Below are 12,304 nucleotides of genomic sequence, written 5' to 3'. Positions count from 1 at the left end.
TGTGTGTGTGTGTGTGTGTGTGTGTGTGTGTGTGTGTGTGTGTGTGTGTGTGTGTGTGTGTTTAGCACTTTGCATTCCTATGATACTTTGCCAAGACGTCTGACTGCCAAATGAACTAAAATAGACCTCTTCTCATATAAGTTCAGCTCTTGTTATTGTTCGTTGCTTGAATAATATTTGGTGAACCACAGGCAGAACGGTGGCTAGTGTGGTTAGACAGGCTGGATGATTGCTTGGAAACAAAAAAACATCAACTAACTGATCAAACTGAATTTATAACATCAGAACATGAAAACACTGATACATTTATGATAACATGGACAAGCACAGACGGCTGATGGTTAAATCCAAGAAGAAATCAAACCTATCTGAATGTAGTTTCCTGGTTGTTGCTGTGCTTCTCTTTCTCTCTGGATCTGCTCCCTGATGAGCCTCTGCTCTTCTTCAAGTTGTCTGGATCCCTCCTCCCTCAAGCGGGCGATCTTTTAGGTTCACACAAATAATACGGTGTTAATCACAAACCTGCATGAACATTTTGTAGACAGAATTTCTTTAAATTATGATCTTTTGCAATTTTAATGCCGAGCTAGTTTTCTGTCCTCGTCTGTGTTTTTATGAACTTAAAGAAAAATAGATTTTACACTTTAATGCCACTCCTCGTCATGAACAAAAACGCACCTTGCTCATTTATATCTTCCAGTTAGAAAAAAGTTATGCAAAACTTTCTAGTGGTTTTAGTGATAAATATAACCAAAGATTATAAAAACTATTGTTTCAGACTGAACCTTTGATCTTTCCCCAAGTGGTTGGATGACTCAACTAGAAACTGAATCAGGAACACATATTTGACAAAGAACAGAATAAAGCACCTGCTTGTGTTTCAGACTTTCCTGGACACGTTAGAATAAGTAATTTCCAGTAAGCATCTGTGGTCAGTCCCATTTCTAAATTACAAAGTTTTCTTCTTCTGCAACCTCTCCCGAATGTCGAGCAACTAACTCTCTCAAGGTTTCTGTACAAACTAATTCATAATTTGTGACAATCAAACCAGAGACTTCAGTGTAACTGGTTTGTAAATCCATACAAATCTAGATCCTACTAGTGTGTTTTGCATTTACATTCAGGCAAAATACGTTACAGAACCAAATTTCACCTCATTCACAGCTGACAGCATTATATCAAATGTCTACCAGATTTGCACAACTTAATAACTTGCCCGATACTACTCATTAACACAAAATATTAAAACACTGCTTACAGTTTTAACAACTTAAAATATGTCATAAAAATAATGTATCATTTTGTGTGTGCTTGTATTAATGAATATAGATATTGCACTTTGTGTGATTTAAGTAGGAGTATCATAGTACACAAAACAAAGTAGATGGCATTTTAACTTAATGAATATGTTTATGTATGCATGACAAATCAAATATTTCCCTATCTTAAACTAAAGACTGTGGATCTTTAAAAGTAATGGAAAATGGAATGCTATTTAATACATCATGTACCTATATCTGCTTTAAACTTTCTCCCTGGTTGCTCTGCTGTGTTTTTGCCTCCATCATGTCTTCACAGAACAGCAGGATTCACATTAACAATAAATTACACACAGATGTACTATATATAGTAAATTAGGAGACTTATTACTGCAGCTACCCATATTGGATGTTGTCAAAATAAAGGGGGGTAAATAAAAATGGATGCCACAATGTTCTGATTTATATGTGAGAAACAATTTAAACACCATGCATAACTTTTCTTCCACTTTCCAATTATGAACATGATCGTGTTGGTCTTGATTGTGTGGTTTTAATGTGACAAAATATTCTTACTGTTCAACACACTTTAGATATTCTTACCTCTTCTTCAAGTGTTCTTGTGATTTGAACTTCTTCCTGGCTCTGAACCTCTGCTCGCCGTTCTCTGGCCTCCAAGTCTGAAACAAATAGACTCATGTTCATCCCTTATATTTTCGAAATGAGGTTTCTGCAAGTTGTTTTAAAAATGTTTTACTTTGTTTCATTAACCCTGTAGTACCTTTAATATAACAGGTTAACAGCAACTACTCACCAAGTTTAATTTTCTTCCTTTTATCATCTAATTTCTTGTTTCGTTCTTCAGCTTGTTTCTTGGCAGCACAAATCTTGTCATAGGCAGCCTGGAAAGAGCATCAGTCACAGGTACGAACTGTCTGATGATGTGGGAGTGAATCAGGAGGATTTTTACAGGTTAAAAATATATTGTTGGTCTCACCTTGGCTGCAGCATCAGTGAGAACTTCAAGAGCCTGGGACAATTGATGGAAGAGCTCCGCTGTAAGAAAGAGACGATGGCAAATATGTGAGCTTTACAGTAAAAATTTTTTTTTAAAATTAAAAAATTAGGCTAATAAGTTATGAAATTGTTGACATACAAGTCAATGTTTTACAACTAAGGAGAGAAAAGAAAACAGAATAAATCTACACACAATACAAACTTAATTTATGGACAAAGCATTGAAAATTTACATAAAGAAACCAGAGGTTTTCTCTTATAAAACCTGCTTCCTCCAATGAGAAATGGCGAATTGTCTTCACCTCTCTCCATCCATCCTCAGTTTCCCTCCACTCCAGCTGTCACTTAACACAAACCCACAGTTATAAATGTACACACTAGGAGACCACATTCCCCGGGCTCATCCTACACCACTGACCATCCTGCCCAACCTTAATCAGTCACGTATGGACGGCCTAACAGGCTGATATTGTTACTTCCTGTGGGGACTGGCAATACACACAAACAGATGATAGTGCTAGCAAAGGCGGTCAGATTACCTCCATGGATATAACTGGCTCAAATAAAATCCAACTGGGGGCGGAGGGGTTAGGTGGAATCTGCCATGTCTTAAAGTCAACTCAAGTGTCACAACATGGTTGGTAGGGAAAAATGAGGGATTTCATGAGGGGTATCTTCAATCAGTGAACTATGATAAGCTTTAAGTCTCCTTTTCCATGCATACAGCTGCCCCCTTAGGGGGTGACAAGTTCCAAGTCAAGTTCTGCTTGCGTGTGTTAGAGGCCAAGTCTGTCTATGTGTGAGTTCAAATGTTGAGGCCCTCCAAACCACTTCTTTTCCATTTCTGGGAAACCGACCCCCTGCTTTTGTACTATTCCTCTCAACCTCCTAACCGTACCAGTTTCCAATTTTTTTTTTCCTGTCACGATCAGAAATCATCTAAACCATTCAGGAACCACAGTAACCTCCCTTGAAAACATACCTCATTACCAGCCTTTTGTGCAAGTTGCTTCAACCCCCCCTACTGACAGAAAGCTACAGTGAAATTCTTTGCTTCTTGCTGCAGAGAGCAGACCGACTCATCAATTAGGAAGAGGATGGAAACAGAGCCAACTGTGGTGCTGATGAGGTTTTTCCAAGCTTGTCTGTCTGATTAGAAATACTCCAGCAGGAAAGAATCTGGTTATCTACAATTCCTGTCAGGAGTTTAAATACACGCCTGATAAATCATCTCCCTTTCTTTTTAACCATAAAATATCTCCTTTAAATATTCTGATTTATTAGAACTGTTCCTTTGTTGAGGGTAGAAAAATCACAGAACATATATTTTTTATTGACTTTCAAATACAATTTAATTACAACATATTGTTATTTTGTGTAGCCATTTACAGGGTCCTGGTATAATGCTGGCTGATTTTTTGACCATGTTTTGTGACACCGTTTTTCTAACATCTCTTCTAAAGTTTTGATCATCACCCTGTTGAAGGCCCAAATTGCATCTAATGCTGCATTCCAGTTGTATTTGAAACTGAAAAGAATCAACCAAAATGCCCTCCTAAGTCAGATTTCTCACTGGGAAACTAGAAGAAACTACTACCCCCAGTTATAGGCTTGCATTTCAGAACGGTTGCTATTCACATCAACAGTAATAAGATGTGGAGAAAAAATTTATTTTTCAAGACACAGGAGAGTACGTCTAAATCAGTGTTACATGTGGCGCCTGTAACTCTAAACTGAACAAGTGATGTTTTTTTATGGAAAGTAAAGCTTACAATGATGTTTGCATCACTATGTTAGAATTTCTACTTCTTAACTAGAACACTGTTACCTCAGATATCAGCAAAACCGACCCCTGAGTGAAGCTTCCACCACCATGCTTGAAACTTGGTACGTTATTATTTGGTCTAAAAGTTATTTTTGACTGCTCAGAACATTCTCAGGATTGGGGACAAAGATCTCAATATTGGCCTACTGTGACCATAAAATTTTTCTTCAGATGATATTTAGCTTTTAAGGTGTTCACTAGTCAGGGAAACAATGACGATGCTGTTTCAGTATATCTTCCAGTTTATGATAGGCTTCAGCCATGACGATTTATGAGTTGTTCACAAATACAATAATCAATTTCCTTCCATCTAGGGTCAAAGCTATTGAACATAAAACAAGTTTTGTGGTAGCTCCGGTGTGCATTTAAAACACTTATATTCATTAAAAGTCAGATAATTCAGGATAATGATAGAAGTCTGTGCATAAAATGCAGCAAAGGCAAAAACAGACTAAATGAAACAATAAAAAAGTTTTCCCTCACCTGCTTTGGGGTTGTCTGGGTTCTTGTCTGGATGACAGGTCAGTGCCTTCTGTCTGTAGGCTTTCTTGATCTGGTTAAAAGGAGAATACATTAATTTCTTATTAATTTCTTCATCTTTGTTGCTTTCAAAAAATGATTGCCACATTACAAAGTCAGCTGATCTTACATTTACCTGCAACATTGGTATTTATAAAAGTTTTGCTCCATTTGTTTTGGCTCATATACATAAAATAAATCAATCATTCATAATTTATTAAAATCTGTGAGGGACAATGGTTTCCTTTCCTGTGATTAAAAGAAGCACAGTAAATTCCTCGGGATTTAGAAATTATTTAAAATCAATGCAAATATTAACATGTCAAACAAAAAAGGTAAACTTAATGAGAGCTGATCATCAATACAACCAAGAAAGTGCTATCAATACAGATTAACTAGACAAACCAACCAAGTAAACAAGCAAAAGAATATTACAAATAAACTAATACACATAGTTAACACAAAAGAAAATCACTGAAAAATATGATAATTAAAACAGATTAAAAGGATTAGTATTACCAAAAGTTTATTGAGTTCTCAGAAGCAGTAAATGGGATTTTGTTGGCTAATTATGAATAATAATGCTAAACTTAAGAGGGATTATGGGTGGGAAAGAGGAGAATTCAAGGTTCTCAGGATGAGACAACTTCAAGTAAAAGTTGAAAGACAATGGAAAGTATGGAGCATTACAACTTTAAGTTAGAATTTTACAGCTTTTCTTCTAAATGAGTCATGGTTCTTTTGAGATGATGATGATGGGTAAACTGGGTGACTGCTTATAATGTTTTCCCTTCACTTGTCCAGTTAGGGGGGGGTTCCATTAGACACCTCCTCCATTGGTGAAATAAAAGAAAGCAGGAAAAGCTTCTGTGAAGACCATAGGGGCTCTGACTTTCTGCACGCAACTCCAAAAACACATGCTCAGATGTGTACCGTGCATTGCATGCTAAAGATCTGCCTCATACATTCCTTCATACATGTGAGCACAGCCTAAATACACAAATCCTAATCAGACGTTCTGATGTACCGCATGTTTTCACGTATTCCGACTCCCCGGCCCGCTCCGTCCCAACTTTCACACAAATCAATCTCCTGCCAGTATGCTACAGGCCATGAAAAAAGTGGAAGCACCTTTCTTTATGTCTGGGAAACATTTACATTTGTCTTCTTGCATATGCAGTGTTTATGTAGGTTATTTAGCACAATTTGACCTTTACAGTACAAACCAAGCTCCAATGTTGACCAAACAAAGCAGAATGTGGTAAGATGCAGCATTTTTAGCAACAACCTAAATGAGTCCCTGTGTTATACACATTAAGACAGATACGGACTGTACAAAGCACAAGATCTTAAGTTTCAATGATATCAACAGGTCTCTCTCTTTTTTTTCTTCTTTACTTCAAAGCGTAAGTGATTATTTGCGTCCAGGATGTTCAGGTACTAGGAATCATAAAAGAATACCAAGTATTTTCTGTTTGGTACAAATAATCATCATAAAGTTAAAACTGGCAGACCAGTGCTTCAGTTCTGGCTCCAGTCTTTGGCTTTAGCCTCTCTCCATCTGTCTCTCCTTGTTCTTTGCTTTATAATTCCAATTATAGCTCTTTCTAAAATGTTCCAAACACTTTTAGGAAGATATGAGCAAGTTAAACACTAAAGTCTGTGCTCTGAATGCATTCGCCACACCCTACAAAAAATAAACAGTTTTTTCCATCAACAAAAATAATGATTGAAGGCAATCTGTGGTCCTAAAATTTGCAAAGACTTTGAAATAAAGAATTCAAATTTATTCATAACTTGCTCTATTTTTCTTTAATCATTGTCAGAAGTCTGTCTTGCAAACGCATTCATTGTCTTTTGAGGTTTTTCACATTTTGTGACGTGACAAAATAAAATCTACTTTGGGATTTTTTGTGACAGACCAACATAAAGTAGAGCAGAACTCTAAAGTGGATGAAACACTACACAGTTTACCCCCACCTATTTGTGGTTCAGTATTTGCAGATTATTCATAGAAAACTTCCATAATTTACAGATTTTCCTGTAAATGGAACTAAATTATTCGAGGCAAAAAGCAGTTCGAGAAGCTGAAATATCTGCAGGCCTTTGGCGGGCATTTGCAATGCAGCCAATCAAGAGGTGCCATTAATTTTTCTTATTGCTTATTTGCTACAACCCCAAGAGGGGAAATAACGAAGAATGTGGATGTTTGTTTCTGTGGAATTGCTAAGATGGTTGCGTATTAATACATAGTAAGTTATGTTTGGTATTTGAAATATTAAAATAGGCAGTTATTAGACTATCTGGGGGCTTGATATTTATCAGCAGTGACAGATAAGCTGTTCAAAGTTGATTGCAAGATGTATGGAGATGAACATAGTGTAATCCTGGCTGCAAAGGCTACAAAACACCAGAAACTGGTGTGCAGGTTCACCGTCCAGCAGGGCTGTAACCCAAAAAATACAGCTGGAGATATGATGGAATGGATAAACTGAAGCATATTAATTTGTTGGAAGGGTCCAGACAAAGTACACACCTAAATTCAACTGGGAAGCATCTCACGATTTGAGATGCTCTCCATCCAGTCTGACTGATTTTGAGGAATTATGCAGAGAAATTGACAAAAATGCTCTGTCTTATTAGAATACCATGCATTATTATCCTTCCACTTTATATTTGTACTGTACTTTGTGTTTGAATCAGCTTCATATTTTTCACACTCCAGTAACATTTAAGAAATATGTTCCTTGGTTTTGTTATCATGAAACAATTGATGCTTAAATAAAAAACATAAACTTTTTAATCCTTAATTTTTCCTGAGCTTATTTTCCCTAGCTAACTTGCAGAATAAACAAAGTTTTCAACACAAAATATCAATTACGTATGCATTAAAGAAAATATTTGCACATTTCTGAACATAATATTTAAGATCAGCTCTAAATGTAGTAAAGAAAACCAGTGTAAAGCTATTGTTTTATGAGCAAAGGAAAACTGTTGTGAACTTCTCGTGTTCAATGAACATCTTACTGAAATTTCTAGCTCATCACATGGGCAGTTGTGCTAATTCAGCATAACAACAAAGATCAAAGTTAGTAATAGGCACAATAATCAAATATGCCTTAATCAGGGTTGCAATTGTTTGCTACATTCAGGATTTAGAAAGCTAGGCTGTTCAATTATAGTTGTGATAATTTTACAATTTTAACATATTTCCAAATCATTGTCTGATTTTATTCATTTGCATTGTAAATACTTATCATATTTCGCCATTTTCTCCCCCTCCTCCCATTTCTTTTTCTCTAAAATATCATTTCATATTTCATCAAGCCACTGTAGCTCCCATTAGTGCCATAACCGGCAGGATTGAACTCAAGACTGAACCCCATTGGCTCAAAAACCTAGAAATCAATAATCAGCTCAGACATAATTGCATCTTCATGGTCATCTTTTGGCAGATTTTGCTGATCGTTAAAAGACAAAAAAATCCTGATAGCATGCAAACAAAACAAGAAAAATAAGAAGAAGAAACTCCATATTGATTATAATTTTACATTCTGCTACTACTACCACTCCTTGTAACATCCCAATGTTCTAGGTTTCAAATGCGAGAAACTAAATGAAGGAAATTGCTGAACTATTTCCCACGCTTGAGTTTGTGGAAGGACAAGTCACAAGATTAAGAGAAGACAACAATCCTGCAGCAGCAAGCCAACAGTAGCCAAATGGTTTGAGTCTCCACCGCACTGATTCCTCCGTACATCTTGTCCTCATTACCCGTCTCCAGGGCCAAATGATTGCTGACAAACTGCTGCTGAGTGTCCTAGCCGCATCGCAGCCACAGCAGAACCTCTGAGGCTGATAAGCTGCCTCACTGCCATGGGACTCTCCCTCTTAATTGCTATACTCCACTATTTAGAGGCAATTATTTGCTGAAGGAAGATAGCAGCCAGAAGAAGAACATAGTAGAGAAGAAAGAGTAATTGTGAAAGGAGTATTGCTGAACAAAATGAGGATGAATGCAAACACGTTTCTTATATAAATGTTGATCATTTCTCTTTTATGACATGAAGTAAATGTCCTAAACAGAATCAAAATTACCTTGTGTTTATAAAAGTAACTCTGCAACTTCTTGACAAGTTTTAGTCATCTTTTCAACACTAATATCCTTTTAAGTTTTAGAAACCCTGTGGAAGAGGAAAATTAAATATGTTGAAGACTATTGCAGCAAGATACTATGATGTGCAAGCAAAATAGTAAAACTTCAAGTAAAACTCTGATACTAGGAATTATTTCAGGCACAGAGAGTTTTTCTGAAATATGTCCAAAAGAATTGTGAAAGCATTACATACTGTTCTGCTAAATCAAATTATGGTAGCGATAGGGAGGATAACTCTTCTTTAGTTCACTTGAGCATTTTAGGAGAATATGCACATTTAAAAGTGTCCTTTTGAAATTGAGTATTAGTCACAGATTATATTTCATAGCAATCCTTATCCATTTACAAAAAACAGACAATCTATAAAAGATCTACAGTCCGTTCCACATATTCATAAGCTTTGAAGATTCTGGCACATTAAAGCCACAAAATTCAATGTATTCTATTGGTATTTTATGTAGTAGAACACAAAATATTTTATAATTGTGTAATAAAAGGAAAGAATACAAACAGACAAGATGAAAGATTGGAAGCAGCTTTGGATTTCTGTTCACAATTCTGTTCTGCTTGGATATTTGATTCAATGTATAATCAGACTTTGCTTTCATTGATATGTACAGTTTTCCTTAATCAAGCAGTAGATGTGCACCCATGCTACCAGACTATAGCTGAATAAACATTTATAAAGAAAATGAAAGCTTAATTCTTTTTGCAAATGTCACAACTTCAGTGCAAAAGTACAAAACAAAGAACTAATCACAGTCTGCACAATTCAAGTAGAAATGTGCTCTTCTAAATGTCACAAACAGGTTTATTTTATTGCTAAGAACACAGATCAAGCAATCATTTTTTTTCAGACAAATTTCTCCAAAACCTTCTAAAATATCTGAAGGTGTAGTGAGCATTAATATTCAGCCCCAGGAGTAAATACTTTGTAAAAGAATCTTTCTCTGCAAAGAAAACTGCAAGTATTTGGAAGAACAGTATGTCTTTACTAGCTTTATGCATTCAGAAACTATAAATTGATGCTCATTTTTCTTTTCCAAAAAGCTTGGGTTTTTTCAGATTGTTAGAGAACATCTCTGGACATCAATTTTCAAGTTTTACCATACATTCTCAATTGAATTTAGGTCTGGACTTTTACTGGGCCATTCTAATATATAAATATGCTCTAATTGATCTGTTCCATTGTTTCAAATCTATTGCAGCCTCGAGCCAGTTTGACCAGCTTTCTTGTCTTTCACCACAGCATGATGCCATCATCACCATGTTTAACTGTGGGGAATGTGTGCTCATGGTGATGCACACCATGCGTTTTCTACAACAGCACACTTTGCTGCCTTTTATATATACCAACACTAAAGGAAGATGTCCAGTAATAGACTTTATGGCACTCTGCGTTCCAATGATTTAGTAAGATGCAAACTGTAAGAAAAACCTTGTACCTTTAACTTTCATTGCGTCTATCCCCATGAAAGTGGGGCAATGGAGGAAAGTTGGCGACATCCAACTTTCATGATCAGAATTTCCAGTTTAGGCACGATTGCTGTTTTATTTTCTACAAACTTCCAAGGACAAAGAGAATACAAAATAATGTTTTATATCCTGGCTAAAAAGGTTTTGGTCCAACACATAAAATCCTAATTAAATTCACTGAAATTCATGGCCACATTGTGGAAAAGTTTTAAGGGTGGGATTACTTTTGCAAGTCACTGTATCAGGAACAGCCTTGTACAGGAACAGCCTTGCTATAAGCTAGAATTGTGCACCTAAACGGTCTGTCAAAGAGTAAGTTATATGAGCATGTTCTTGCTTCATACTGCAATTCATTAGGTAAAAGGTTTATTAAAATTATAGAAGCAGAATAAACCACAAAAGCATCTGTGTGGTCCCACTTGTTGACATGTCTTTACCTTGCAATCTGCGGTAGGTACAACTCTGGTGGTTTTTCCTCACCACCACCCAAACCCCCAAGCCCAGTTATTTACAGCTGTTAAATCATAAGATTTTATAAGTTTCACTAGCTTTTTTAAATATCAAAGAACATCACAAATTCAGCTACAGTGATATAAGAGATGGATTAAAAAATAGGTTTTGCAGACATACACTCAATGCAATACTCCTGCGTCAAAGCAATATTTTACAGTCTGTAAAACACGGCTTTAACGTAATGCCTGTTTATGTGACAACCCATGTTGGGATGAGCTTCTTCCCTTTCTCCCTGATTAACAGCCTGACTAGAGAGAGATGAGGCCACAGGCCAAACAACTGGAATAAGTGTCTGATGACATCCGTCGTCACACATTTGATTGATTTTTGTACAAGTCCTCTGATTTTATTCAGCGCACGTACTCACAATCCCACTATCTCTCTGAACCATCAACAGACCGCAGAGAGTCACTGCTCTCAATTTTGGAGCTTCAGCTCTGCCCAAGCCACAACCACGGACTTCCTCAAGGATAATCCTCTGGGAATGAGAACACTTTGAAATCCAATTAAGAAATTAACTACTTCCCTTCTTTTGGCAGTAATTTTAATTCCTCCTTGTTTAGGCCAGTGGATTTTGGAGAGATGTGGCGGTGGATGGAAAAAGAAGTATTAAGGACATTGTGGTCAACATCTCTGAGACCGTGATTAAAGTTTAAGCAAATCATGGCAAAAGAGGGAAGCTTAATGACCTCAAATCCATTCTTGAACTAATAATTTATATTATGAAGAATAAAAGCAAGCTTATGATATGCAAGAGTGAGAAGACTTTTAAAACTCTTTTATACTCTGAGCAAAACGATGTCTATCAATTATCTGAATAACCTTAATTGCATTAGATTATCTTACTATTTGTTTTGTTTTTACTATTTTATTTTCTCATATCCTAAATTTGCCAACAATTTCAACCCGTTACACGCAGAAGTTACCTGCCGCGACGTCTCCATCTAGTGGCCATTCTAGATTAGTACAGCTGCGAGGTTCGGCATTTAACTGGTTTGTATGTTTACTGGCTGTTTGTTTAATTTTTATTTTGTCGGGTCATTCTTGAGCTAATCCCCTCATGCTGTCTGCATGACATTTATCTTAATTGGTAAGATGCATTGTAACTGTGCTATTTTTACAGCGATAAACCAAATTAATACATTCAGTCAGGCACATAAACAGAGTCTTCCTACCTGCTTCATAGGAATACGCTTTTATAGTTTGCCCTTTAAGTTAAAAATAGCAAAAGCACCTTTCACACATGTTTCATTATCTGCTAGTAGAATTGGTTTGTTTTAAAAGCTTCCTTATTTACGTACCTCTTTCGTTGTAGCTGAGCTCCCAATGCCGAGTAATCCATACAGGTCCATTTGTAAGATTTCCTTCGCCTTTCCAGACATTTTTAATTTGAAACAAACTAGAGCAACTATACAGAGTAAACAAAACGCTTTTAATACCGTTTGCGCTGGTTCCGAAGTGGTAACGTTTGGCTAATTTAGCATTTGTTTTAGTTTTTCAGGCAGCATGAGTTTGACGTCGACGACCTTTTAACCTGGA

General features: G+C 36.4%; 1 protein-coding gene across 1 annotated transcript in view; it reads right to left on the bottom strand.

Moving 5' to 3' along the window:
• The window catches only part of dnajc17 (DnaJ (Hsp40) homolog, subfamily C, member 17), a 35,988-nt gene extending 23,684 nt beyond the window's left edge, over window positions 1-12,304 (bottom strand). Inside the window, exons 1-6 of the mRNA XM_028000742.1 lie at window positions 12,067-12,304; window positions 4,585-4,654; window positions 2,257-2,315; window positions 2,074-2,161; window positions 1,863-1,939; window positions 365-482 (exon numbers count right to left, since the gene is read on the bottom strand). Coding sequence (XP_027856543.1) covers window positions 365-482; window positions 1,863-1,939; window positions 2,074-2,161; window positions 2,257-2,315; window positions 4,585-4,654; window positions 12,067-12,147 — 493 coding nt within the window. The 5' untranslated portion in view covers window positions 12,148-12,304. The remainder of the gene's footprint in view (window positions 1-364; window positions 483-1,862; window positions 1,940-2,073; window positions 2,162-2,256; window positions 2,316-4,584; window positions 4,655-12,066) is intronic.

This window comes from Xiphophorus couchianus, chromosome 19 (genome assembly GCF_001444195.1).
Source record: "Xiphophorus couchianus chromosome 19, X_couchianus-1.0, whole genome shotgun sequence".
In the NCBI taxonomy this organism is placed as follows: Eukaryota; Metazoa; Chordata; class Actinopteri; order Cyprinodontiformes; family Poeciliidae; genus Xiphophorus; species Xiphophorus couchianus.
This window is presented reverse-complemented; position numbering and strand designations above follow the sequence as displayed.